This window comes from Aotus nancymaae, unplaced genomic scaffold (genome assembly GCF_030222135.1).
Source record: "Aotus nancymaae isolate 86718 unplaced genomic scaffold, 86718_ANA_hifiasm-v0.15.2.pri h1tg000102l, whole genome shotgun sequence".
Classification (NCBI taxonomy): domain Eukaryota; kingdom Metazoa; phylum Chordata; class Mammalia; order Primates; family Aotidae; genus Aotus; species Aotus nancymaae.
In genome coordinates, this window is record NW_026988517.1 from 853,322 (window position 1) to 880,806 (window position 27,485).

Consider the following 27,485-nt stretch of genomic DNA (forward strand, 5'->3'; position numbering starts at 1 on the left):
GGTGAGCCAAGATCACGCCATTGCACTCCAGCCTGGGTAACAAGAGCAAAACTTTTAGCAAGAAATAGATTAGCACATGTAAAACAACTACCCAAGACTACAGTAAAGACCTTCCTAAAGGACTGGGGAAAACAGTCACTGGAACCTACCTAGGTGTAAAAAATATGCCTATTCCCACTAGAAATATTTCACTGTAAAGCTACACTGGAAAAACTTCATAAGTCATAAGGCTTTGAGTAGAGAACTAAGATGGGTTTTAACTCAGTAGCAGGGAACAACTAGCCCCAGATTAAACATGGCTCTGGCCCCACCAGCAAATCATAAAAGGCAAGACCTGTATAATCAAATTGTTTCCAAATAAATTATCTACATCCAAAAATTCTAAATAATATTTATAAGGACATAAAAATATTCAGTATACAAAGTAAAATTTATATCTGGCATCCAATAAAAGAACACTAGGTATAAAGAAACAGGGGAGTATGACTTATAAAATAAGTAGATCAATACTTCCACTCCAACGAAAGACACAGAAGAATCACACAGTCAGGCAGGTTTCAGGGCCTCCTGAAGTCCTCCCACTTCCCGGGCCACCAGTTCCCCTGGCGTCCCGCACCTGCCAGTTGCGGCCGGTACAGTCTGAGTCACCGCCACTGCCCCCGGGTGCCACAACAGGGCAGCCTCCTGAAGCGGGACAGTTGGGAGCATCGCGACCCTCGCTTGAGTGGCAATCCCTGCCCCCGTTCCCCACCATGCCTGTGGCCACCAGAGAAAAATGCCGCCTGGCTTGCGGCCACTCACGTCTTTGCACTCGCACTGCTGTTTGTGCTCCATGGTCGGCACAAGCCCCTCCACTCTCCTCCTCTCGCACGCGATTGCCCCTCTGTCTGGACCCAACCAGGAACAGCCAGGGCCTCAGGATGGACTGCAGCCTCCACCCCCCCCCATCTGGACCCAACCAGGTACAGCCAGGGCCTCACGACTGACTGCAGCCTCTACCCCGAGCAGTCCACAAAGGCAGCGGCCTCACAAAAGCAGCGGCCTCACAAAGGCAGTGGCCTCCTGAGGGGAGGGGCGTGGCCGCCTGAGGGGGAGGGGCGTGGCTCACGCTGGGCTGTGTCTAGACTCCTAAGATGCAAAAACTGTGAGATCCTAAATGTTTGTGGTTTGGGTGGCTAGGTTTTAGAACGCCATGGCGGTCGCTTCCACGCCCACGCCAGCCACCGCCGACTTCGCAGCCGCCCGGCCCACCGCTCCGCCCCAGTAGCCTCGGCCTTTGCCCTGGTCGGCGGCCAGCTGCGCTGAGGAGACCAGGCAGGGGGCGATGCCGCCTCCAGGGCCGCCGCCGCCAATCGCCGCCGCCGCCCCGCCCAGCCCTTCGCCGCCACCGCCCCCACCGCCGCCCAGCCCTTCGCCGCCAACCGCCGCCGCCGCCGCCGCTGCCCTCCGCCGCCGCCGCCGCCGCCGCCCCGCCCTCTGCCGCCGCCGCCCTGGGCTTCGGCTTGAGCCCCGGCATCCAGTCCAATATCTCTGATTTTTAAAAATAAAGTTGGCCGGGCATGGTGACTCATGCCGTTTATCCAAGCACTTTGGAGACCAAGGTGGGCGGAACACCTGAGGTTGTGGGATCAAGACCAGCCTGACCAACACGGTGAAACCCCGTCTTTAAAGAATAATAATAAATAAATTAAAAAATAAATAAAGTTAAGGCTGGGTGTGACGGCTCACGCCCATTATACATGGACTTTGGAAGACTGAGGTGAGTGGAACACCTGAGGTCCGCAGTTCGAAAGTAGCCTGGCCAACATGATGAAACCCATCTCTTCTAAAAATACAAAAAAGTTTGTTGAGCATGGTGGCGAGGACCTGTAATCTCAGCTCCTCAGGAGGCTGAGGGAAGAGAATCATTTGAACTGGGGAGGCAGAGTTTGCAGTGAGCCAAGATCCTGAAACCGTACTGCAGCCTAGGCAACAAGAACAAAACTCTGTCTCCGAAGTAAATAAAAAAAGAAATAATTAAATAATAAAGTTTACACTGGGCACAGTGGCTCACCCCTGAAATCCCAGCATTTTGGGAGACCGAGAAAGGAACATCGTTTGAGGCTAGGAGTTTGAAACCAGCCAGGTGTCAGAACAAGATCCCATCTCAAGGAAATTTTAACTGGGTGTGGTGCTGTGCACCTGTAGTCCTAGCTACTCAGGAAGCTGAGGTGGGAAGATTGCTTAAGACCTAGAAGTGGGAGGCTGCAGTAAGCTACCATTGCACCACTGCACTCCAGTCTGAGGGACAGAGCAAGATCATTTCCGTAAAAAAAAAAATAAACAAATATAATCTTCCTTTTTTTGAGACAGACTCTTGCTCTGTCACCCAGGCTGGAGTGCAGTGGCATGATCTCGGCTCACTGCAAACTCCGCCGTCCGGGTTCAAGCGATCCTCCTGCCTCACCCTCCTGAGTAGCTGGGATTACAGACGCACACCATCATATCTGGCTAATTTTTGTATTTTAGGAGAGACAGGCTTTCACCATGTTGGTCAGGCTGGCCTTGAACGGCTGACCTCGTGATCCACCTGTCTCTGCCTCCCAAAGTGTTGGGATTACAGGCATGACACACTGCGCCGGGCCAGAATCTGACTTTTTGAGAAGGTTTGTAGATTAGAAGATTTACAGGGCTGGGCATGGAGGCTCTTGCCTATAATCCCAGCACTTTGTGAGGCACAGGCGGGTGGATCACCTGATGTCAGGGGTTCAAACCGGCCGGACAACGTGGTGAAAACTGGTCTCTAATAAAAATAAAAAATTGGCCAGGCCTAGTGACTCAGGCCTGTAATCCAAACTCTTTGGAGGTCAAGGCAGGCGAATCACCTGAGGTCGGGAGTTCAAGACCAGCCTGACCAACATGGTGAAACCTCGTCTTTAAAAAAAAAAAAAAACACACACACAAAAATTTAGTTGGTCACGGTGGCCCACACGTGTAATCCTGGCACTTTGGAATACTGTGGTGGAAGGATCATGAGGCCAGAGGTTCAAGACTAGCCTTAACAACATAGTGAAACCCATTCTTTGTAAAATAATAATAATAATAATAATAAAATAAAATAAATTAAAAAATTACCTGGGTATGTGCTGGCTTCTGCAGCACATACACTAAGGTTGGAATGATACAGAGAAGATTAGCATGGCCCCTGCGCAAGGATGACATGCAAATTCATGAAGCGTTCCATATTTTCTTTGTTGTTCTTAAAAATCAAATAAAAATAAATTTAAATTTTAAGTTAAAAAAAAAGAAAATTAGCTGGACACGGTGGTGGACACCTGTAAACCCAGCTACTTGGGAGCCTGAGACAGGAGAATTGCTTCAACCAAGGCGGCAGAGTTGCAATGAGCCAAGATCAGAGCATTGCGCTCCGGCCTGGGTGAAAAGAGGGAAACTGTATCTCATGAAAAGGCCGGTCAGGGGAGATTTATCCAGAACTTCGTTTTGACAATTGTAGACAATGATCTCTCTAATTTATTATTATTATTTTTTTTTCAGAAGGTGCTTTACTCTTATTACCCAGGCTGGAGTGGAGTGGCGCGATCTCGGCACACCGTACCCTCCACCTCCTGGGTTCAAGCAACTCTCCTGCCTCAGCCTCCAGAGTAGCTGGAATTACAGGCGTGACTCACCGCGCCCGGAAGATTTTTTTTTTTTTTTTTTTGAGAAGGGTTTCGCTCTTGTTACCCAGGCTGCAGTGCAATGGCGCGATCTCGGCTCTCCGCAACCACCGCCTCCTGGGTTCAAATAATTCTCCTGCCTCAGCCTTTTGAGTATATGGAATTATAGGCGTGAACCATCGCGCCCGGATGATTTCTTTCTTTTTCTTTTTTTTTTTTTGAGACGAAGTTTCCCTCTTGTTACCAATGCTGGAGTGCAATGGCACGATCTCCCCTAAATGGAAACTCCACCTCCTGGGTTCAAGCAATTCTCCTGCCTCAGCCTCCGGAGTAGCTGGAAATACAGGCATGAGACACCGCGCCCGGAAGATTTTTTTTTTCTTTTTCTGAGAAGGAGTTTCGCTCTTGTTACCCAGGCTGGAGTGCAATAGCGTGATCTCGGCTCACCACAACCTCTGCCTCCTGGGTTCAGGCAATTCTACTGCCTCAGTCTCCTGAGTAGCTGGGATTATAGGCACGCACCACCATGGCCAGCTAATTTTTTCTATTTTTAATACAGACAGGCTTTCAGCATGTTGACCAGGATGGTCTCGATCTCTTGACCTCGTGATCCACCCGCCTCGGCCTCCCAAAGTGCTGGGATTACAGGCTTGAGCCACCGCGCCCGGCCCAGAACCTCACTTTTACAAGAATAAGGAGAAATCACAGGACATCACAGACATTCCCCCTTTCAGCTACAGCAGGCGGCGAAGAGGGTCAAAGCCTCAAAGCAAGGGGCGGACAAGCCAAGCTTGCAACAGCAAAAGTGAGATGCAGAGACCACAACAGATGAAGTCCACGCCCAGAAGCCACGAGCTGGAAAGGCCATGCCAAGGGACCAAGACATATTACCTTTTAGGAATGTGGTTTCCGCTCTTCTTCTGCACCGAGGAGTGTCCAGGAGAGCCGCGTCCCAGGCCCCAGCCACTGCGGGGATGGTGCCATTGGCTCATGTGGGTCCCGAAAGCCACGTACCCAATGCCAAGCCGGCCAAAAGCGCAAGTCCGCCACCCTCAGTGCTATTAACAGGATAAGACCCGAGACCGAAAGAGACTCGGAAGCCAGCCACGCAGAGCTCCGGCATCTCGCTATTAGGCATATCGGTTGTGAGGGCCTAGCCGCGCAGGCTTACTGAGAGGCTTGATTTATACACAAGACTTTGGTGGCTACAGCGCCCTCTTTAGCCAGAGGCCGGTAGCACAGGTCAATGAGGGTGTGTATGTACCCTTCAGAATTCAAACAGTGTGGCACAGGGAAGTCCCTCTGTCCCTGCCCCGTACCTCCTCTCAGCACCCCTCCCTGTCCTTGTGTACTCTTCTAGATATTTACAAGTGCTTACACTCACATTTCGCAGACTGTGTATAAATATTTACTTTCACACATACGTATATCCTTTTTGTTTTTAGTTTCTCAAAATGTTATTTCGCTATGGGTTTTGCAAAGCGTGCTCTATTTTTATACAAAAGGAGAAACTAAACATATTCTACAATTTATTTCGAACACTGATTTTCCCAAAACAGAGATATAGACCAAGGGAACAGAACAGAGGCCTCGGAGGCGACGCCACACATCTACAACCATCTGATCTTTGACAAACCTCACAAAAACAAGCAATGGGGAAAGGAGTCCCTGTTTAATAAATGGTCTTGGGAAAACTGGCTAGCCATGTGCAGAAAGCAGAAAGCAGAAACTGGACCCCTCCCTGACACCTTACACTAAGATTAACTCCAGATGGATTAAAGACTTAAACATAAGGCCTAACACCATAAAAACCCAAGAAGAAAACCTAGGCAAAACCATTCAGGACATAAGCATAGGCAAGGACTTCATGACCAACACACCAAAAGCATTGGCAACAAAAGCCAAAATAGACAAATGGGACCTAATCAAACTTCACAGCTTCTGCACAGCAAGAGAAATAGTCATTAGAGTGAATCGGCAACCAACAGAATGGGAAACAATTTTTGCAATCTACCCATCTGACAGAGGGCTGATATCCAGAATCTACAAAGAACTAAAACAGATTTACAAGACAAAAACAAACAAGCCCATTCAAAAGTGGGCGAAATCTCTACGAAATCGTTCTACTATAAGGACACATGCACAGAAATGGCAAAATCTCACTGAAGTTTCAAATGTCGAATGCTTCAAATAAACAACACTGCACCAAAGAAGTACATTTGAAAATGAAGGCTCCCCAAATAGTCTCATCTGGGGATGCTCCCCAAATAGTCTCATCTATCGACATGCAGAAGCTTCTAAAATTTTTCAATATTTTTATTAAAAGACACTTTATAAAAGGCAAATAAAAAGCTTAAGCAACTAATTGATAAGAAAAACTAAATGTGCTAATTTTTGTCTTAGTTACTATCCTGATCCAAAGGTGAAAAGAAAGTTATCCTGAATTATAATATTTGGTTCTTCACAAGTTGCCTAGAAATGAAGTAAGCAGGGATGAAAACAAAGTCATGTAACAATTTACTCTATGTTTTGAAGACAGCAGGTAACATCGAATTTTTATATCAAGCAATGTATAGGTGGAATACCAATATGGTTTATGGAAGAAAATAGTTAAAAAAAAAAAAAAAAAAAAAAAAGATTAGAAATTTAGAATTTCAGATGAATTTCTAGTTTGTTTATTCTGCACTACACTGAAGTATTTTTTTGTGAGTGTTTAAGATTTATTTTATTCACAGTCTCTCAGAAGTTTCTTTTTCTCTTGGCATTTATTATCAGGATAAATGATTTTTTGTTTAAAAAAATTACCAAATTGTTGTATAGGCACATAGCGTGCAAATATTTTGGAAAGAAAATGTATAATCTTTATGATCCAGCTGATTTTTAAGATCATTAAATATTTGTAATAAAATATTTCTCAAAACAGATGCAGCCAAAATATTTGGTTGCTTTCAGAAGCATCTGTCTAACTGAGATATGGGGAAGGAGCACAAATCATTCTCTCTTCCAGTCCCTGCTGAAAGGGTGAGCCTGTAGTCTATATATATATAGCAATGACTAAAGTTAATTATTAAGAATTATTTGATAGGTAAAAATAAAAGCTCATGCTTTATATAGATTGATGAACTTTTTACCTAACAAACAAGTGTAAATACAAATTGCCTTAGATAGGAAAGCTGAGAACAGATAATAAAGTAAGGTAACATATTAATTTAGATAGAACATAAAAGCCAAGCTAGATTTGGGAATCAAAGAGTAGGGAGGGCTGAGCCAGATTAAGAAAGTTAGACTATTACTGAGCTGGAACTAAGAACCAGGTTTGAATAACCATTTCCTTAGTGACCAATGGTGCTGTCATAGATTTGTACTGGACCATGGGTAGAAACAAATGCATCTGTAGAGTTCTATAAACCTCTACTTACCAACTGCAAATGTATTTTGTGCTTACAAAACTCTTACTTATAATAAAGTAGTACTCTGTTTTCAAATTGTTAAAACTCTTAAAGCATACAGGCTGTAAACACAAGTAATTGGCAGCAAAGCTTAGAAGGCTGACATGTAAATCTTTGTGTAAATAAGATTCCTGTAACTAGGCTGCTCACACCCAAAATATTGTCTAAATTACTCTGAAGTGATTCATATTTCAGAGAAATATTCAAAGAAAAGTTAACATGTATATGCCACACTCCCTCACGGCCCATTTCAAAGCATTTGAGGAGCATCTGAGGAAAGGCCATTTTATTCAGCTGTAATCCCCAAATATACCCCCAATATTTTTAACTTATTGTATAAGCAATGGGTTAGTGGTTATGACACATATTTTAAGATGACAGTCTGTTATAAAATACTTGTCTTAAATAAATACACTCTAAATCAAATATTTAAGAATAAAACCTAAATATTTACAGAGAAGATAATTATTCTAAATCAACTACAACACATATAAATTATAAACTAAGACATTCAATATATGTCATTTTTCTTATTACAAGAGATGATAAACAATAACCTACATTATTACTCTTAGGCTAGTTGTGGCAAAGCGATTCCAACCTTAATATATAAAAGAGGCATCTATTTCTAAAGTTTTCTTTGTAGTGAAATATGACAGATGAAATCCCAGTTTTCACTTTCTTTCTGTTACAACATTAAACTGAAAAATATTCCCTTGGGTCAAAGCTTTCGTATTTGCTGCATATTCTATGAATTGAGCAAGTGGCCATGTTAAATAGTGTGCCAGAATATGTATTGTTCCACAAGTGCTTTCTCTTTCCTGTGTGTTCAGTCTAGATCCAAATTAGGTCTCATAAAAATATACTACCTTATCTTTGCCTGTTCCAAGTCTCAGCTGATAGGTGATGAGGTCCCTTTTCACAAAACTGCTAAAGACAGATCCAAGCATCTCAACTCATCTACTACTGAGTTCACCAACAAGATCTGGAAGGGCATATCGATATAGCTTCCCATGATAGAATAGGCTTGTGCTATTTCATTCTCTTCCTGTGATGGCTAGATCCCTTAATATTTTACCATTCTATACCCATGAGACCTCATCTTGAAGGCCTAATATTATTTTTGATAACAACTTTGGACCACAGAAAAGTATAAGAATTAACTGAAAAGGAACTTCAAAGAAGAAAAAAGAACGAAGAAGAAGACCAACAAATATCAATGGATGACTCCTAGTTTTCTAGTTAACACAATATATTCTATTATGATGTATCAGAAGGTAAGACTAATATGTTGTTTTGTCAGTGGATTTTATGATACATACTTTTTCTTGAAAGGAATTCTGCAGCGAGTTCTTTTTCCTGTAGAGAAAGGTTGATCATTTGTTTATTATAGAGTCAAGAATTTATAAAACTTTTTTCTAAAATTTCTGATCATTGAATCATTTTGTTGTATCTAAGAGTTTTTCTATAGAAATTCAAAATGAAGAATATACCATTTTTTCCAATCCTTCTATTTTACTTTTTCCCTAGATTGGCCTCTAGTTTTAGAAATGTACTTTATTACTCATGGGAACAGACTTATAGCTACAGCATAAACAATGTACCTCTCTGATCTTTGTTCTTTTAACACACCTTAGCCATGCCCACTTTGGTTTCTCTGAAAAAGGATATAGGATTTGCAGGGAGGGGGCAGTTGAGTTTCTTCTGACTGTTAAAAGGTCTGATAGAGCAGCAAGGCATCTGACCAGAACTTTCTGATTGTCATTTATTTACTCTTTGAAATGCTATAGTTCTACCATTCCCTCCCCATATTCCATGGCAGGAAGAAAATAGTGAATGATTATTCAATAACTATGGGTTAAAATCATGGATATCTAGCTATATTTAATACCAGTTTAGATGCATTCCTTTTCTGTTTATGACAATATTCTATTATGTGTTATTACATTTACCATCACACACTAATGAAATAAAAATATTCTGAATTCCAAAAAAAAGTATAGCTCAATCATAAACATAATAGAAAATAAAATAAATATTTATTAAAACAAGTTCTAAAACTGAAGTCTGATTTATTTTCTTACACTTTTGCTGATTTGAACTGTTTCTTTTTTCTTTCTACTTTCTTAAGTACACTCCTTTTAGGCCTGTACTCCACATGATTAAATTTACATTTTCCCCAAAGTTTATAATTCAATTTTAAGAAATAGGCAGACTGAAAACTACGTCCTATATTTTGGCAGGAAAAAAAAACTTCACTGGGTCCAGTTCATAAAATGGGTTTTGTGACAACAGTCTATCCTTAGACTAGTACCTTTTTGCAGTATGCAACTAGGAGCATGGAAGCTGATGTCAGTGATATGTTCTCTATCATTTGCCCTCATTTGTTTTTCTAGGATCTGGTTTCTTAGGTCAACCCAACTTTCCACAGGTTTTTCTCTTAGATATTCTGCAACCTAATGCATTCAGATTCATTTTTCTGTTTTCTTCATGTTATATCGTTGGCATAAAACATAACTCAAGGAGTTCTATGTATTCATTGATACCAGTTCCCAATAGACTTTCTGCTCCAAAAGCATGCAACACAGAACCAAAGTACAAAGGCCTACATGTAAATTTAATCTGAAAACTGAAAAAGCTTTATTAATGACTATTAGAAAACAATTTTATTAACCGGATAAAGCATGGCATCAGCAGAAATGGCAGAGTAAGTATCTCAGATATTCATTCCTCCAAAAAAAATAATGAGTAAATGGCAAAAGAAAAATGACCAGAATTATAGTTTCTGGAACTCTAGAGAATTAATCAAAGACTTGCAGCGTTCCAGAGAGCACTTATTTAGGAAAAACAGTGAGCCTAGGTAATAGCAATAGGTTTTGGTGTTTTAATTTGTCTTATTTTTATCCCCTCGCTTCAGCTTCATAATATCCTTCAAAGATAATACCCTGAAATCATAGAAACATGGTTTTATCTTGGTACCTGCCTAAGATCTAGCATTATAGTTTGGTATATAGAACCACATAGTAGGTTCTCAATAAACGTTTGATAAATAAATCCCCATCTAAAGTCTTTTGGATTGTGCCTACTTCTCTCTAATGGCAAATGAAGCCTTTGTGCATGCCACTAATGGACTTTGATAACTGATTCTGAGTTTCTTTCTTTCAATCTTTCCTATATATCATTGTCAAACTTACTCATTATGTATGCTAATTTGACCATTATACTTGCACTAAAAACCATCAGACTGTTAGCCAATAAATAAACTACAAGTTTTAACCACAGTCTTCAGGATAATAGATTTATTGCTGTCTTCACTCTGTTACTCCTTATACCTTCCCTGTAATACACGCTTACTCATCACCTAAGTGCAATGCTGAATTATTGCAACTTTACTCCCACCGCTGTTATATTTTCTTTATTTTCATTCCTTTGGTACTGAATTTTCATCTCTATTTTATAAATCTTTTGTAACATTAAACAACTGAACAGAAACAAGAAAACTAAGCAATAAGTGAGAGAAGAGAAAGAAATGATGGAATAGATGTGAGACTTCCACAGCAAACTCCTATAAAACTCGGAGTTAAACCTGAACAAGAGGAGTGTGACATATGTGTCTTTACTCTTTATTTGGATCTCTGTGTATGCTTTTGGAGAAGAGGTAAGAAGCTCCAGGTAAGATAAAGAGTTTTTTATTTTTCACCAAGCTAAGATTTATAAGGAAAGAATATCCAAAACGCTTGCTATGGAATATTCAAGTGATTTTTGTAGTTCTACATTCCTGTGTTGAAGAAGATAAAAATGCACTTTTTACAACTATATTATGAGCCTCTTATAACCTTTTCTGTAAAGAGGTATGTATTTATATTTCCAGTAAATAAAAATGTATGCATCCAATAAATAAAATAAGCAATGTTATTTTACATGTAGTCTACATACGGTCATCAAGTTTTATTGCTTTGAACTAGACAAGTCAGTGTCCTTCCTTCTGCATCTCTTACTGTGTTATGTATCATATGAATACTCAATAAGTCAAACAAACTGGTATTTATCTGTCTTAAGGTAAAAATTATTATTTCAAGAAGGCTGGTCTGAACATGTCAAGGTCATTTGCCATCACTCACAACTTAATTTACTCAATCATCTTCATGGGAATTTGGGGTTTGTAAAGTCTTTCCTAGACTTCATTTGTCTTGCTGATTTTTTAAAAATATTGTGGCATGGGTGTAAAATAACTCATTGCTATTACTTAGATTCATGTTTTCCTCTCTCTCTTTTCTTGAGTTGAGAAAAACAGATATAAACATCAACAAAATAGGTGGTCACTAAGGTTTGAGGAGTGAAAAGTCCCTGGGCTTAACAAATATCTCTTCTACTATTCTACTATTAGAGATTATTATTTTGTATTAATCTGCAAAATACCCTTTAGGGTGGGGGATAACTGATTAAGTCATTAATACTATAGAGTAAACTATATTACCAGTATTAGAAAGCCAATAGTCTCAAAAAGCATAAGGAATGGTAGCTATTTCAAAGAAAAGAAAGGCAAAGAAATAAATACAGATTATGAGAAATTACCTGAAGAAAGCTATGATGAAGATACACTTCAAAGTGGCATGGAGACCCTGACAATAGGTGGATTATAGAACTACAGAGGAGATATGGAGATAAAGAAAGGGAAGGACAAAGATTCAGTTTGTCTACAACTTAAGCTAGTGCTGAAAGTCTGCAAAAGACTATAAATTTCACTAAATCCAAGTAGAACTACAAAAATTGAGGATTCCATGTAATCATTTGCTTATGAGCAGCACTCTTATGTAATCATTAAAATTTTTATTTATGATTACACATAATTCCTTAGATACTTACATATTGGTGATAAGAGGAGAAGAAACTATTCCCAGGTCTGTAGCCTGAGCCTGAGGTCCTATTTATCAGAAAAAGAAAATTATATAGTTTGTATCCGTCCTCAGCAACTTGCTAATGTTAATCCTCTAGTAGGTATTTATTTTCTGTTGTTACTACCTTGTTTATAAGCTTTCAGAGACTCTCCACAGTGAAGTCCAAAATTCTTAGCAAGAACCTGTACTATAAGATCTGATGTCCTTTTCTACCTCTCTAGTGTCTTCTCTGACTAGTCTTTCATATATATGCTATGGTCCAGAGACAGAATATATCGCCGTTCCCTAAATATATCATGTTTCTCATGCCTCTCTGGCCAATGGTTTTGCAATTTCTTTTAGCTCTCATTCAGCTTATGTCAACTCTTGAAAGTCTTCCTTGAAAACTACCTGAATAAATACCTTTCCCAGTGCTCTCAAAGCACTCTAAACATGTTTATATTATAAAACTCATCATGCTATGGATTAGTTATGTTAATTCTTGTGTACACCTGATTATTATATAAAATAAAATAATTGATGTGTGATCAATTTTATTTTATTTTATTTTTTAAATGTTTTCATTATACTTTTAAGTTCTGGGGTACATGTGCAGACTGTGCAGGTTTGTTACATAGCTATACACATGCCATGTTGGTGGTTTGCTACATCCATTGCCCCATCATCTACATTAGGTATTTCTCCTAATGCTATACCTCCCCAATTCTCCAACCCCCTGCTATTCCTCCCCTAGCCCCCCACTCCCAAGACCCTGGTCTGTGATGTTCCTCTTCCTGTGCCTATGTGTTCTCATTGTTCAACACCCACTTATGTGTGAGAACATGCAGTGTTTGGTTTTCTGTTCTTGTGTCAGTTTGCTGAGAATGATGGTTTCTGGTTTCATCCATGTCCCTACAAAGGACATGAACTCAGCAATTTTAGAGAGAAATGGACTGAGATTAAGAGTGTACATATCTGAAAGTTAAATGTGAAGATAAAACTATTTTTAATACAAAAAAACTCTTCTGTGGTTTCCAGCAATATGCTAAACAAGTGTCTTTCATTTTGCCTAGAATTCAGTATAGAGCATTAAAGTCATACTGCTAAAAAATAGCTAAACTTTCAAAGAGATAGTAGAACTTTCTGAAGGTAAAACAATTGTGAGAACACAAATCTATAGTGATAAACAAATGCTGAAGCTGATACCTGCTCTAGGGACATTGGCCACATCTGGAAATGTATTGTCTGGTCAGAGCATTTAAAACAAGACTTTGGGCCCCCAAAAGATGGGGAATTAAAACTAACAGCTCCTAAAAACATGCAGATGCTTCTTGACTTAAAATGGGGTTGACATCACAATAAACGTTAACATCATAAGTTAAAAATATGTTAAGCTGGAAATGCATTGAATACACCTAATCTGCTGAACATAACAGCTTAGGTTAGCCTACTTTAAATTTGTTCTGAACACTTACATTAGCTTACAGTTGGACAAAATCAGCTAACACAAAGCCTACATTATAATAAAGTGTTGAGTATCTTATGTAATTTATTGAATGCTATACTGAAAGGGGAAAAACAGAATGGTTGTATGGGTACTTAAAATACAGTGTCTATTGCATGTTTATTGCTTTCACACATCCTAACATTGAAAAATCATAAGTCTAACCACTGTAAGTCAGGGACCATCTGTATAGGATTCCAAAGAGCTACATTGTCAATTAGTCATCTACAAGAAAAAAAAAAAAAATCATACCAGAGAGGAAGCAGACAAATTATGCCTTCGCTTGTGGCCATGGATGGAGAAGGAGGAGGAGAAGATAAAAGCATTTCCTAAGAACTCATAATCACAGATACTGTTTTCTATACCCTCGAGTTTCAAATCCACAGAAACTATTGCCCTTCAAACTGCATATGAGAATTTAAGAGCCCTGTAGCAAAGAAATTAAGGAGGAAGTTTAAACTTTTCCACAAAAAAGCTCCAGACTCAAGAGACTTCTCCTCTGAATTGTGCTAAATATTTAAGCAAGAAATTATGCTAATTCTACACAACCCTTCCAAAAAATTAAAGAAGAGTGAACATTTTCTATCTCATACATTTACATCAGAATCACTTGATACAAAATATCATTACAGATATTATAATAAATTACAAATTTTTCCAATTCCCCCATGAACAAATATGCAAGAATCATAAAACAAATTATAAATATCATGTATAATATGTAATATAATATTATCCTGACCATTACATTAATAATATAGTAATCATCATATAATTAAAAATAATATAATAAATACAATATGGTATTCTAATGAATATGTATCACATTTCCTTATGTTTTGGAACAATATTAAGAGGTACACAATCACCAATGCTGTTCAACATTGTACTGAAGGTCCTAGACAGAGAGAAATAAATGAAAAGTGAATCCCAACTAAATAGCAGCAAGCTATTTTGTAGAAATTGACAAGTTTTTAAAATTTGTATAGAAAGCAAAGGCTCTAGAATAATGAAGTCAACTTGGCATAACAACAAACATTGGATAACTCAAACCACTGAATTTTAAAACTTATTTTAAAGCCACAATAATAAAGAAAATGAAGTATTTGCATAAATACAGATAAATGCATCAATCTGTGATCACTTTATATTTTCAAAGTTGCCAAAGCACCTAGATTCATACAAGATAAGTTAGAATCCTCCTGTTTTCCCAGGTAGCAAGAAGAGCTATCAAACACCACTAGAATCATGCCAGAAATACCACTAGAGCTATAATTAAGGAGCTTTCATTGGCCAGAGGTGTTACAACATGAAGACAATGAGAAGACCTTAATGATGATCCACTTTTACTTAACAAACAGTAAATACATTTTCTCTTCCTTATGACTTTCTCAATTTAACAATATTTTTTCTCTAGTTTACTTTATTGTAAGATTATAGTATATAATATATATAACACACACAACATATGTTACTCCACAGTTTATCTTATCAGTAAGGTCAGAGATGAGCTGTTAGTAAGTTTCTGGGCAGCCAAAAATTAAATGTAAGTTTTTTACTGTGCAGGAGGTCAGTGCTCCAACTCTCAGCCCTTAATGTTCAAATGACAACTGTACTTCTGGTTGTTCTATACATAATCACCAAAACATGGAAACAACACCAAATTTCAAATTTCTTTCAGTTCAAGGATGAATAAACAAACTCTGAGGGATCCATGCAACGGAAAGGAACAAACTATTGACACATGCAATAACTTGGATGAATTTCAGGGGTATTATGCTGAGTAAAAGAAGCCATTTTCATGAAGTCAAATGATGTAAAATTCTATTTACATAACATTCTCCAACAGAAAAATATATCCATGAGAACACAGCACTATTTGATAATAATCCCAGAGGTAACATAACTAATAATCCCAGAGGTAATTTGGGATTATTAGTTGGGAGAAGGAGGGTGTGACTGCAAATAAACAGGGTGAGGGAGATTTTTGGAATATTGGACTGTTCTATATGTGATTGTGATCGAGGTTACACAAATCTATACATGTGATTGTACACGTAATTGCACAAAATATTCCATTTTGCTTTAGGATGATTTAAAAAAACAAAATAAATGCCTTGAGATATTTTCTGAGAATGAAAAAATACAGAGACAAGATAAGGAGCTGCAGCAGGAAATTCACTTTGAACTCTGCCTGGAGAATCACCAGCTGCAAAAGTGTGTGGGGCAAATTTCTCGTAAGAGTATAGAGGATGTGACACTGTTCTGAGTTCACACTCATGACGCTATGATGAAATGGAAACCAGAAAGACCTGATTATGGTGCATGGGAAATAGGGGCACCTCTAAAAATGTATGACGTGTGATGTCACTATTGTGTATTTCTGAAATTCGCAAGAAGACTACAATGACACATATACCCTTCACTGAGACTGGAGAGTAGCTATACATAACCGCTCACACCCAAGGCTGATATGAATCACATTACTTTACATTTCATCTTTCAATAAAGTTAAAAGTTAGGTAAGTACTGAACTTTAGATGCTGATAAATGCTTGCTGAAACAGTCAGAGCTTCATTCAATAGGTAATAGTTTTAACGGTGGAGGAAGAAACCATCAGAACAGAGTTTTAAGCATAACAAGCAACAGTACAAAATGGATCTGAGGCAGGTAAAAAAAAGTCAACAAAGGCTAGTTGCTAATCTACTGCAGTGACACAGGAAAGCTCTGACCTCGAAATGGGTTTCATGGGATACTATGATGAAGCTGCATGGAAAATAATCAGCTTCTTTCCTGATCATACACAATCAAAGATAGTTAAATCAAGTCTACAGTTCTGCATTCTGGCCATGAAATTGTAGCTAATATCAGAAGAGAAAAAAACCATTGTAATTTCATAATGTTATAAATAAAGGAAACTGGTAGAGACTGGGCATAGCAAAGCCATTTCTCCTTGTAAACTTACTTCATTTTTTCTCTCTTCATTTATTTGTTCCTTCTTTTTTTCCCTAATTCTCTACCTTCACCCTTTCTTACTGGTTGGCAGTATAATAGAACACAATGTTGCTATATAAGAGCAGTTATCTTAGGTACAAGTTTGTATCATTTCAGTAGTTATTTTAAATATAGGGAGGTTGGTTGGAACTACAGTACAGGCAAGCCTGTCCCCTGAGCCAACTGATGAGATTGTTATAATTTGTTATAATTGTTACATATGTGCCTACTTTTCAACTTGAACTGTAATACAGAAATGCCTAGAACAGTGTCTGGCACAAAAGGAGTAACAAGTGTAAATACACAGAGGATTACAAAAGGATATTTAGGTAGATAAGCATTTCCTACTTAGCTACATCATCTTTTAATGTTCTCACATTCACCATGTGTTCCATCTTTACCTTCATGCTTCAACGTCTTTTTCCCCGTTTTGTTTCTTTTGACACCGGTAGCTTGTATTTTTTGTAAATCAGCCCCTTTTTTTTTAAGAACGTGTTGTTTCTGCAATATTAAAGAAAATGTATTGGTTAATATTAACTTGTCATTAGAAATGTAAAACAATTTATTTAAAATGTCACAATATATTAAAAATGGATTATCAGTCCTGTCTTGACTTGTAATGTTACAAAAATAAGAGAATAACAAAGGGTAAATTTCCCTTGTGATCAAACACAAAGAATACATTTAATACACAAGCAATTTGCCTTTCTACACATCGTCAGAGGACTAATCCAGTTTCTGATCAGATAGAGTATCATATCCATGGCTGCCCTGGTGAGCTAAAGTAATTTCTCAATCATCTTCAATTGGAAGATTCCTGAGGGCTTACCCAAATATCATTCAGGTCTACCAGACATAAACATAATATAGTACATTAAATGTGATTACCCTTTGTGAATATCTTGGCTACTGTTGAATGTACTAGAAAGAAGATAAATGCATATAGAAAAAAAAGAAAAAAAACCCAGAGGTGGGCGTGGTGGCTCATGCCTGTAATCCCAGCACTTTGGGAGGCCGAGGCGGGTGGATCATGAGGTCAAGAGATCGAGACCATCCTGGTCAACATGGGGAAACCCTGTCTCTACTAAAAATAAAAAAAATTAGCTGGGCATGGTGGTGCATGTCTGTAATCCCAGCTATTCAGGAGGCTGAGGCAGGAGAATTGCCTGAACCCAGGAGGCAGAGGATGCGGTGAGCCAAGATCACGCCATTGCACTCCAGCCTGGGTAACAAGAGCAAAACTTTTAGCAAGAAATAGATTAGCACATGTAAAACAACTACCCAAGACTACAGTAAAGACCTTCCTAAAGGACTGGGGAAAACAGTCACTGGAACCTACCTAGGTGTAAAAAATATGCCTATTCCCACTAGAAATATTTCACTGTAAAGCTACACTGGAAAAACTTCATAAGTCATAAGGCTTTGAGTAGAGAACTAAGATGGGTTTTAACTCAGTAGCAGGGAACAACTAGCCCCAGATTAAACATGGCTCTGGCCCCACCAGCAAATCATAAAAGGCAAGACCTGTATAATCAAATTGTTTCCAAATAAATTATCTACATCCAAAAATTCTAAATAATATTTATAAGGACATAAAAATATTCAGTATACAAAGTAAAATTTATATCTGGCATCCAATAAAAGAACACTAGGTATAAAGAAACAGGGGAGTATGACTTATAAAATAAGTAGATCAATACTTCCACTCCAACGAAAGACACAGAAGAATCACACAGTCAGGCAGGGTTCAGGGCCTCCTGAAGTCCTCCCACTTCCCGGGCCACCAGTTCCCCTGGCGTCCCGCACCTGCCAGTTGCGGCCGGTACAGTCTGAGTCACCGCCACTGCCCCCGGGTGCCACAACAGGGCAGCCTCCTGAAGCGGGACAGTTGGGAGCATCGCGACCCTCGCGACCCTTGCTTGAGTGGCAATCCCTGCCCCCGTTCCCCACCATGCCTGTGACCACCAGAGAAAAATGCCGCCTGGCTTGCGGCCACTCACGTCTTTGCACTCGCACTGCTGTTTGTGCTCCATGGTCGGCACAAGCCCCTCCAGTCTTCTCCTCTCCCACGCGATTGCCCCTCTGTCTGGACCCAACCAGGAACAGCCAGGGCCTCAGGATGGACTGCAGCCTCCACCCCCCCCTCTATCTGGACCCAACCAGGTACAGCCAGGGCCTCACGACTGACTGCAGCCTCTACCCCCAGCAGTCCACAAAGGCAGCGGCCTCACAAAAGCAGTGACCTCACAAAGGCAGTGGCCACCTGAGGGGGAGGGGCGTGGCTCACGCTGGGCTGTGTCTAGACTCCTAAGATGCAAAAACTGTGAGATCCTAAATGTTTGTGGTTTGGGTGGCTAGGTTTTAGAACGCCATGGCGGTCGCTTCCACGCCCACGCCAGCCACCGCCGACTTCGCAGCCGCCCGGCCCACCGCTCCGCCCCAGTAGCCTCGGCCTTTGCCCTGGTCGGCGGCCAGCTGCGCTGAGGAGACCAGGCAGGGGGCGATGCCGCCTCCAGGGCCGCAGCCGCCAATCGCCGCCGCCGCCCCGCCCAGCCCTTCGCCGCCACCGCCCCCACCGCCGCCCAGCCCTTCGCCGCCAACCGCCGCCGCCGCCGCCGCCGCCGCCCTCCGCCGCCGCCGCCGCCGCCGCCCCGCCCTCTGCCGCCGCCGCCCTGGGCTTCGGCTTGAGCCCCGGCATCCAGTCCAATATCTCTGATTTTTAAAAATAAAGTTGGCCGGGCATGGTGACTCATGCCGTTTATCCAAGCACTTTGGAGACCAAGGTGGGCGGAACACCTGAGGTTGTGGGATCAAGACCAGCCTGACCAACACGGTGAAACCCCGTCTTTAAAGAATAATAATAAATAAATTAAAAAATAAATAAAGTTAAGGCTGGGTGTGACGGCTCACGCCCATTATACATGGACTTTGGAAGACTGAGGTGAGTGGAACACCTGAGGTCCGCAGTTCGAAAGTAGCCTGGCCAACATGATGAAACCCATCTCTTCTAAAAATACAAAAAAGTTTGTTGAGCATGGTGGCGAGGACCTGTAATCTCAGCTCCTCAGGAGGCTGAGGGAAGAGAATCATTTGAACTGGGGAGGCAGAGTTTGCAGTGAGCCAAGATCCTGAAACCGTACTGCAGCCTAGGCAACAAGAACAAAACTCTGTCTCCGAAGTAAATAAAAAAAGAAATAATTAAATAATAAAGTTTACACTGGGCACAGTGGCTCACCCCTGAAATCCCAGCATTTTGGGAGACCGAGAAAGGAACATCGTTTGAGGCTAGGAGTTTGAAACCAGCCAGGTGTCAGAACAAGATCCCATCTCAAGGAAATTTTAACTGGGTGTGGTGCTGTGCACCTGTAGTCCTAGCTACTCAGGAAGCTGAGGTGGGAAGATTGCTTAAGACCTAGAAGTGGGAGGCTGCAGTAAGCTACCATTGCACCACTGCACTCCAGTCTGAGGGACAGAGCAAGATCATTTCCGTAAAAAAAAAAATAAACAAATATAATCTTCCTTTTTTTGAGACAGACTCTTGCTCTGTCACCCAGGCTGGAGTGCAGTGGCATGATCTCGGCTCACTGCAAACTCCGCCGTCCGGGTTCAAGCGATCCTCCTGCCTCACCCTCCTGAGTAGCTGGGATTACAGACGCACACCATCATATCTGGCTAATTTTTGTATTTTAGGAGAGACAGGCTTTCACCATGTTGGTCAGGCTGGCCTTGAACGGCTGACCTCGTGATCCACCTGTCTCTGCCTCCCAAAGTGTTGGGATTACAGGCATGACACACTGCGCCGGGCCAGAATCTGACTTTTTGAGAAGGTTTGTAGATTAGAAGATTTACAGGGCTGGGCATGGAGGCTCTTGCCTATAATCCCAGCACTTTGTGAGGCACAGGCGGGTGGATCACCTGATGTCAGGGGTTCAAACCGGCCGGACAACGTGGTGAAAACTGGTCTCTAATAAAAATAAAAAATTGGCCAGGCCTAGTGACTCAGGCCTGTAATCCAAACTCTTTGGAGGTCAAGGCAGGCGAATCACCTGAGGTCGGGAGTTCAAGACCAGCCTGACCAACATGGTGAAACCTCGTCTTTAAAAAAAAAAAAAAAAACACACAAAAATTTAGTTGGTCACGGTGGCCCACACGTGTAATCCTGGCACTTTGGAATACTGTGGTGGAAGGATCATGAGGCCAGAGGTTCAAGACTAGCCTTAACAACATAGTGAAACCCATTCTTTGTAAAATAATAATAATAATAATAATAAAATAAAATAAATTAAAAAATTACCTGGGTATGTGCTGGCTTCTGCAGCACATACACTAAGGTTGGAATGATACAGAGAAGATTAGCATGGCCCCTGCGCAAGGATGACATGCAAATTCATGAAGCGTTCCATATTTTCTTTGTTGTTCTTAAAAATCAAATAAAAATAAATTTAAATTTTAAGTTAAAAAAAAAGAAAATTAGCTGGACACGGTGGTGGACACCTGTAAACCCAGCTACTTGGGAGCCTGAGACAGGAGAATTGCTTCAACCAAGGCGGCAGAGTTGCAATGAGCCAAGATCAGAGCATTGCGCTCCGGCCTGGGTGAAAAGAGGGAAACTGTATCTCATGAAAAGGCCGGTCAGGGGAGATTTATCCAGAACTTCGTTTTGACAATTGTAGACAATGATCTCTCTAATTTATTATTATTATTTTTTTTTCAGAAGGTGCTTTACTCTTATTACCCAGGCTGGAGTGGAGTGGCGCGATCTCGGCACACCGTACCCTCCACCTCCTGGGTTCAAGCAACTCTCCTGCCTCAGCCTCCAGAGTAGCTGGAATTACAGGCGTGACTCACCGCGCCCGGAAGATTTTTTTTTTTTTTTTTTTGAGAAGGGTTTCGCTCTTGTTACCCAGGCTGCAGTGCAATGGCGCGATCTCGGCTCTCCGCAACCACCGCCTCCTGGGTTCAAATAATTCTCCTGCCTCAGCCTTTTGAGTATATGGAATTATAGGCGTGAACCATCGCGCCCGGATGATTTCTTTCTTTTTCTTTTTTTTTTTTTGAGACGAAGTTTCCCTCTTGTTACCAATGCTGGAGTGCAATGGCACGATCTCCCCTAAATGGAAACTCCACCTCCTGGGTTCAAGCAATTCTCCTGCCTCAGCCTCCGGAGTAGCTGGAAATACAGGCATGAGACACCGCGCCCGGAAGATTTTTTTTTTCTTTTTCTGAGAAGGAGTTTCGCTCTTGTTACCCAGGCTGGAGTGCAATAGCGTGATCTCGGCTCACCACAACCTCTGCCTCCTGGGTTCAGGCAATTCTACTGCCTCAGTCTCCTGAGTAGCTGGGATTATAGGCACGCACCACCATGGCCAGCTAATTTTTTCTATTTTTAATACAGACAGGCTTTCAGCATGTTGACCAGGATGGTCTCGATCTCTTGACCTCGTGATCCACCCGCCTCGGCCTCCCAAAGTGCTGGGATTACAGGCTTGAGCCACCGCGCCCGGCCCAGAACCTCACTTTTACAAGAATAAGGAGAAATCACAGGACATCACAGACATTCCCCCTTTCAGCTACAGCAGGCGGCGAAGAGGGTCAAAGCCTCAAAGCAAGGGGCGGACAAGCCAAGCTTGCAACAGCAAAAGTGAGATGCAGAGACCACAACAGATGAAGTCCACGCCCAGAAGCCACGAGCTGGAAAGGCCATGCCAAGGGACCAAGACATATTACCTTTTAGGAATGTGGTTTCCGCTCTTCTTCTGCACCGAGGAGTGTCCAGGAGAGCCGCGTCCCAGGCCCCAGCCACTGCGGGGATGGTGCCATTGGCTCATGTGGGTCCCGAAAGCCACGTACCCAATGCCAAGCCGGCCAAAAGCGCAAGTCCGCCACCCTCAGTGCTATTAACAGGATAAGACCCGAGACCGAAAGAGACTCGGAAGCCAGCCACGCAGAGCTCCGGCATCTCGCTATTAGGCATATCGGTTGTGAGGGCCTAGCCGCGCAGGCTTACTGAGAGGCTTGATTTATACACAAGACTTTGGTGGCTACAGCGCCCTCTTTAGCCAGAGGCCGGTAGCACAGGTCAATGAGGGTGTGTATGTACCCTTCAGAATTCAAACAGTGTGGCACAGGGAAGTCCCTCTGTCCCTGCCCCGTACCTCCTCTCAGCACCCCTCCCTGTCCTTGTGTACTCTTCTAGATATTTACAAGTGCTTACACTCACATTTCGCAGACTGTGTATAAATATTTACTTTCACACATACGTATATCCTTTTTGTTTTTAGTTTCTCAAAATGTTATTTCGCTATGGGTTTTGCAAAGCGTGCTCTATTTTTATACAAAAGGAGAAACTAAACATATTCTACAATTTATTTCGAACACTGATTTTCCCAAAACAGAGATATAGACCAAGGGAACAGAACAGAGGCCTCGGAGGCGACGCCACACATCTACAACCATCTGATCTTTGACAAACCTCACAAAAACAAGCAATGGGGAAAGGAGTCCCTGTTTAATAAATGGTCTTGGGAAAACTGGCTAGCGATGTGCAGAAAGCAGAAAGCAGAAACTGGACCCCTCCCTGACACCTTACACTAAGATTAACTCCAGATGGATTAAAGACTTAAACATAAGGCCTAACACCATAAAAACCCAAGAAGAAAACCTAGGCAAAACCATTCAGGACATAAGCATAGGCAAGGACTTCATGACCAACACACCAAAAGCATTGGCAACAAAAGCCAAAATAGACAAATGGGACCTAATCAAACTTCACAGCTTCTGCACAGCAAGAGAAATAGTCATTAGAGTGAATCGGCAACCAACAGAATGGGAAACAATTTTTGCAATCTACCCATCTGACAGAGGGCTGATATCCAGAATCTACAAAGAACTAAAACAGATTTACAAGACAAAAACAAACAAGCCCATTCAAAAGTGGGCGAAATCTCTACGAAATCGTTCTACTATAAGGACACATGCACAGAAATGGCAAAATCTCACTGAAGTTTCAAATGTCGAATGCTTCAAATAAACAACACTGCACCAAAGAAGTACATTTGAAAATGAAGGCTCCCCAAATAGTCTCATCTGGGGATGCTCCCCAAATAGTCTCATCTATCGACATGCAGAAGCTTCTAAAATTTTTCAATATTTTTATTAAAAGACACTTTATAAAAGGCAAATAAAAAGCTTAAGCAACTAATTGATAAGAAAAACTAAATGTGCTAATTTTTGTCTTAGTTACTATCCTGATCCAAAGGTGAAAAGAAAGTTATCCTGAATTATAATATTTGGTTCTTCACAAGTTGCCTAGAAATGAAGTAAGCAGGGATGAAAACAAAGTCATGTAACAATTTACTCTATGTTTTGAAGACAGCAGGTAACATCGAATTTTTATATCAAGCAATGTATAGGTGGAATACCAATATGGTTTATGGAAGAAAATAGTTAAAAAAAAAAAAAAAAAAAAAAAAGATTAGAAATTTAGAATTTCAGATGAATTTCTAGTTTGTTTATTCTGCACTACACTGAAGTATTTTTTTGTGAGTGTTTAAGATTTATTTTATTCACAGTCTCTCAGAAGTTTCTTTTTCTCTTGGCATTTATTATCAGGATAAATGATTTTTTGTTTAAAAAAATTACCAAATTGTTGTATAGGCACATAGCGTGCAAATATTTTGGAAAGAAAATGTATAATCTTTATGATCCAGCTGATTTTTAAGATCATTAAATATTTGTAATAAAATATTTCTCAAAACAGATGCAGCCAAAATATTTGGTTGCTTTCAGAAGCATCTGTCTAACTGAGATATGGGGAAGGAGCACAAATCATTCTCTCTTCCAGTCCCTGCTGAAAGGGTGAGCCTGTAGTCTATATATATATAGCAATGACTAAAGTTAATTATTAAGAATTATTTGATAGGTAAAAATAAAAGCTCATGCTTTATATAGATTGATGAACTTTTTACCTAACAAACAAGTGTAAATACAAATTGCCTTAGATAGGAAAGCTGAGAACAGATAATAAAGTAAGGTAACATATTAATTTAGATAGAACATAAAAGCCAAGCTAGATTTGGGAATCAAAGAGTAGGGAGGGCTGAGCCAGATTAAGAAAGTTAGACTATTACTGAGCTGGAACTAAGAACCAGGTTTGAATAACCATTTCCTTAGTGACCAATGGTGCTGTCATAGATTTGTACTGGACCATGGGTAGAAACAAATGCATCTGTAGAGTTCTATAAACCTCTACTTACCAACTGCAAATGTATTTTGTGCTTACAAAACTCTTACTTATAATAAAGTAGTACTCTGTTTTCAAATTGTTAAAACTCTTAAAGCATACAGGCTGTAAACACAAGTAATTGGCAGCAAAGCTTAGAAGGCTGACATGTAAATCTTTGTGTAAATAAGATTCCTGTAACTAGGCTGCTCACACCCAAAATATTGTCTAAATTACTCTGAAGTGATTCATATTTCAGAGAAATATTCAAAGAAAAGTTAACATGTATATGCCACACTCCCTCACGGCCCATTTCAAAGCATTTGAGGAGCATCTGAGGAAAGGCCATTTTATTCAGCTGTAATCCCCAAATATACCCCCAATATTTTTAACTTATTGTATAAGCAATGGGTTAGTGGTTATGACACATATTTTAAGATGACAGTCTGTTATAAAATACTTGTCTTAAATAAATACACTCTAAATCAAATATTTAAGAATAAAACCTAAATATTTACAGAGAAGATAATTATTCTAAATCAACTACAACACATATAAATTATAAACTAAGACATTCAATATATGTCATTTTTCTTATTACAAGAGATGATAAACAATAACCTACATTATTACTCTTAGGCTAGTTGTGGCAAAGCGATTCCAACCTTAATATATAAAAGAGGCATCTATTTCTAAAGTTTTCTTTGTAGTGAAATATGACAGATGAAATCCCAGTTTTCACTTTCTTTCTGTTACAACATTAAACTGAAAAATATTCCCTTGGGTCAAAGCTTTCGTATTTGCTGCATATTCTATGAATTGAGCAAGTGGCCATGTTAAATAGTGTGCCAGAATATGTATTGTTCCACAAGTGCTTTCTCTTTCCTGTGTGTTCAGTCTAGATCCAAATTAGGTCTCATAAAAATATACTACCTTATCTTTGCCTGTTCCAAGTCTCAGCTGATAGGTGATGAGGTCCCTTTTCACAAAACTGCTAAAGACAGATCCAAGCATCTCAACTCATCTACTACTGAGTTCACCAACAAGATCTGGAAGGGCATATCGATATAGCTTCCCATGATAGAATAGGCTTGTGCTATTTCATTCTCTTCCTGTGATGGCTAGATCCCTTAATATTTTACCATTCTATACCCATGAGACCTCATCTTGAAGGCCTAATATTATTTTTGATAACAACTTTGGACCACAGAAAAGTATAAGAATTAACTGAAAAGGAACTTCAAAGAAGAAAAAAGAACGAAGAAGAAGACCAACAAATATCAATGGATGACTCCTAGTTTTCTAGTTAACACAATATATTCTATTATGATGTATCAGAAGGTAAGACTAATATGTTGTTTTGTCAGTGGATTTTATGATACATACTTTTTCTTGAAAGGAATTCTGCAGCGAGTTCTTTTTCCTGTAGAGAAAGGTTGATCATTTGTTTATTATAGAGTCAAGAATTTATAAAACTTTTTTCTAAAATTTCTGATCATTGAATCATTTTGTTGTATCTAAGAGTTTTTCTATAGAAATTCAAAATGAAGAATATACCATTTTTTCCAATCCTTCTATTTTACTTTTTCCCTAGATTGGCCTCTAGTTTTAGAAATGTACTTTATTACTCATGGGAACAGACTTATAGCTACAGCATAAACAATGTACCTCTCTGATCTTTGTTCTTTTAACACACCTTAGCCATGCCCACTTTGGTTTCTCTGAAAAAGGATATAGGATTTGCAGGGAGGGGGCAGTTGAGTTTCTTCTGACTGTTAAAAGGTCTGATAGAGCAGCAAGGCATCTGACCAGAACTTTCTGATTGTCATTTATTTACTCTTTGAAATGCTATAGTTCTACCATTCCCTCCCCATATTCCATGGCAGGAAGAAAATAGTGAATGATTATTCAATAACTATGGGTTAAAATCATGGATATCTAGCTATATTTAATACCAGTTTAGATGCATTCCTTTTCTGTTTATGACAATATTCTATTATGTGTTATTACATTTACCATCACACACTAATGAAATAAAAATATTCTGAATTCCAAAAAAAAGTATAGCTCAATCATAAACATAATAGAAAATAAAATAAATATTTATTAAAACAAGTTCTAAAACTGAAGTCTGATTTATTTTCTTACACTTTTGCTGATTTGAACTGTTTCTTTTTTCTTTCTACTTTCTTAAGTACACTCCTTTTAGGCCTGTACTCCACATGATTAAATTTACATTTTCCCCAAAGTTTATAATTCAATTTTAAGAAATAGGCAGACTGAAAACTACGTCCTATATTTTGGCAGGAAAAAAAAACTTCACTGGGTCCAGTTCATAAAATGGGTTTTGTGACAACAGTCTATCCTTAGACTAGTACCTTTTTGCAGTATGCAACTAGGAGCATGGAAGCTGATGTCAGTGATATGTTCTCTATCATTTGCCCTCATTTGTTTTTCTAGGATCTGGTTTCTTAGGTCAACCCAACTTTCCACAGGTTTTTCTCTTAGATATTCTGCAACCTAATGCATTCAGATTCATTTTTCTGTTTTCTTCATGTTATATCGTTGGCATAAAACATAACTCAAGGAGTTCTATGTATTCATTGATACCAGTTCCCAATAGACTTTCTGCTCCAAAAGCATGCAACACAGAACCAAAGTACAAAGGCCTACATGTAAATTTAATCTGAAAACTGAAAAAGCTTTATTAATGACTATTAGAAAACAATTTTATTAACCGGATAAAGCATGGCATCAGCAGAAATGGCAGAGTAAGTATCTCAG

The 27,485-nt window shown here is 39.9% G+C and overlaps 1 protein-coding gene and 2 non-coding genes across 13 annotated transcripts in view; 2 read left to right on the plus strand and 1 right to left on the minus strand.

Moving 5' to 3' along the window:
* Window positions 1-3,122: 3,122 nt before the first annotated feature.
* LOC135272049 (U6 spliceosomal RNA) lies at window positions 3,123-3,229 on the plus strand. The gene has a single exon (XR_010340155.1). It is a non-coding gene; the product is annotated as a U6 spliceosomal RNA (small nuclear RNA).
* A 628-nt stretch (window positions 3,230-3,857) lies between these two features.
* Window positions 3,858-27,485, minus strand: part of LOC135272024 (fibrous sheath-interacting protein 2-like) — a 49,987-nt gene continuing 26,359 nt past the window's right edge. For 2 of the 11 annotated variants that reach the window (XM_064370143.1, XM_064370139.1), the window contains 5 exons: window positions 26,088-26,124; window positions 16,882-16,981; window positions 11,972-12,029; window positions 11,681-11,750; window positions 6,136-8,464 (listed from right to left, as the gene is read on the minus strand). In XM_064370143.1, the coding sequence (XP_064226213.1) occupies window positions 8,405-8,464; window positions 11,681-11,750; window positions 11,972-12,029; window positions 16,882-16,981; window positions 26,088-26,124 (325 nt within the window). In that variant the 3' untranslated portion in view covers window positions 6,136-8,404. The other 9 variants (XM_064370140.1, XM_064370141.1, XM_064370142.1 and 6 more) reach the window with 9 other exon arrangements.
* On the plus strand, window positions 20,783-20,889 carry LOC135272050 (U6 spliceosomal RNA). Its single transcript, XR_010340156.1, has one exon. It is a non-coding gene; the product is annotated as a U6 spliceosomal RNA (small nuclear RNA).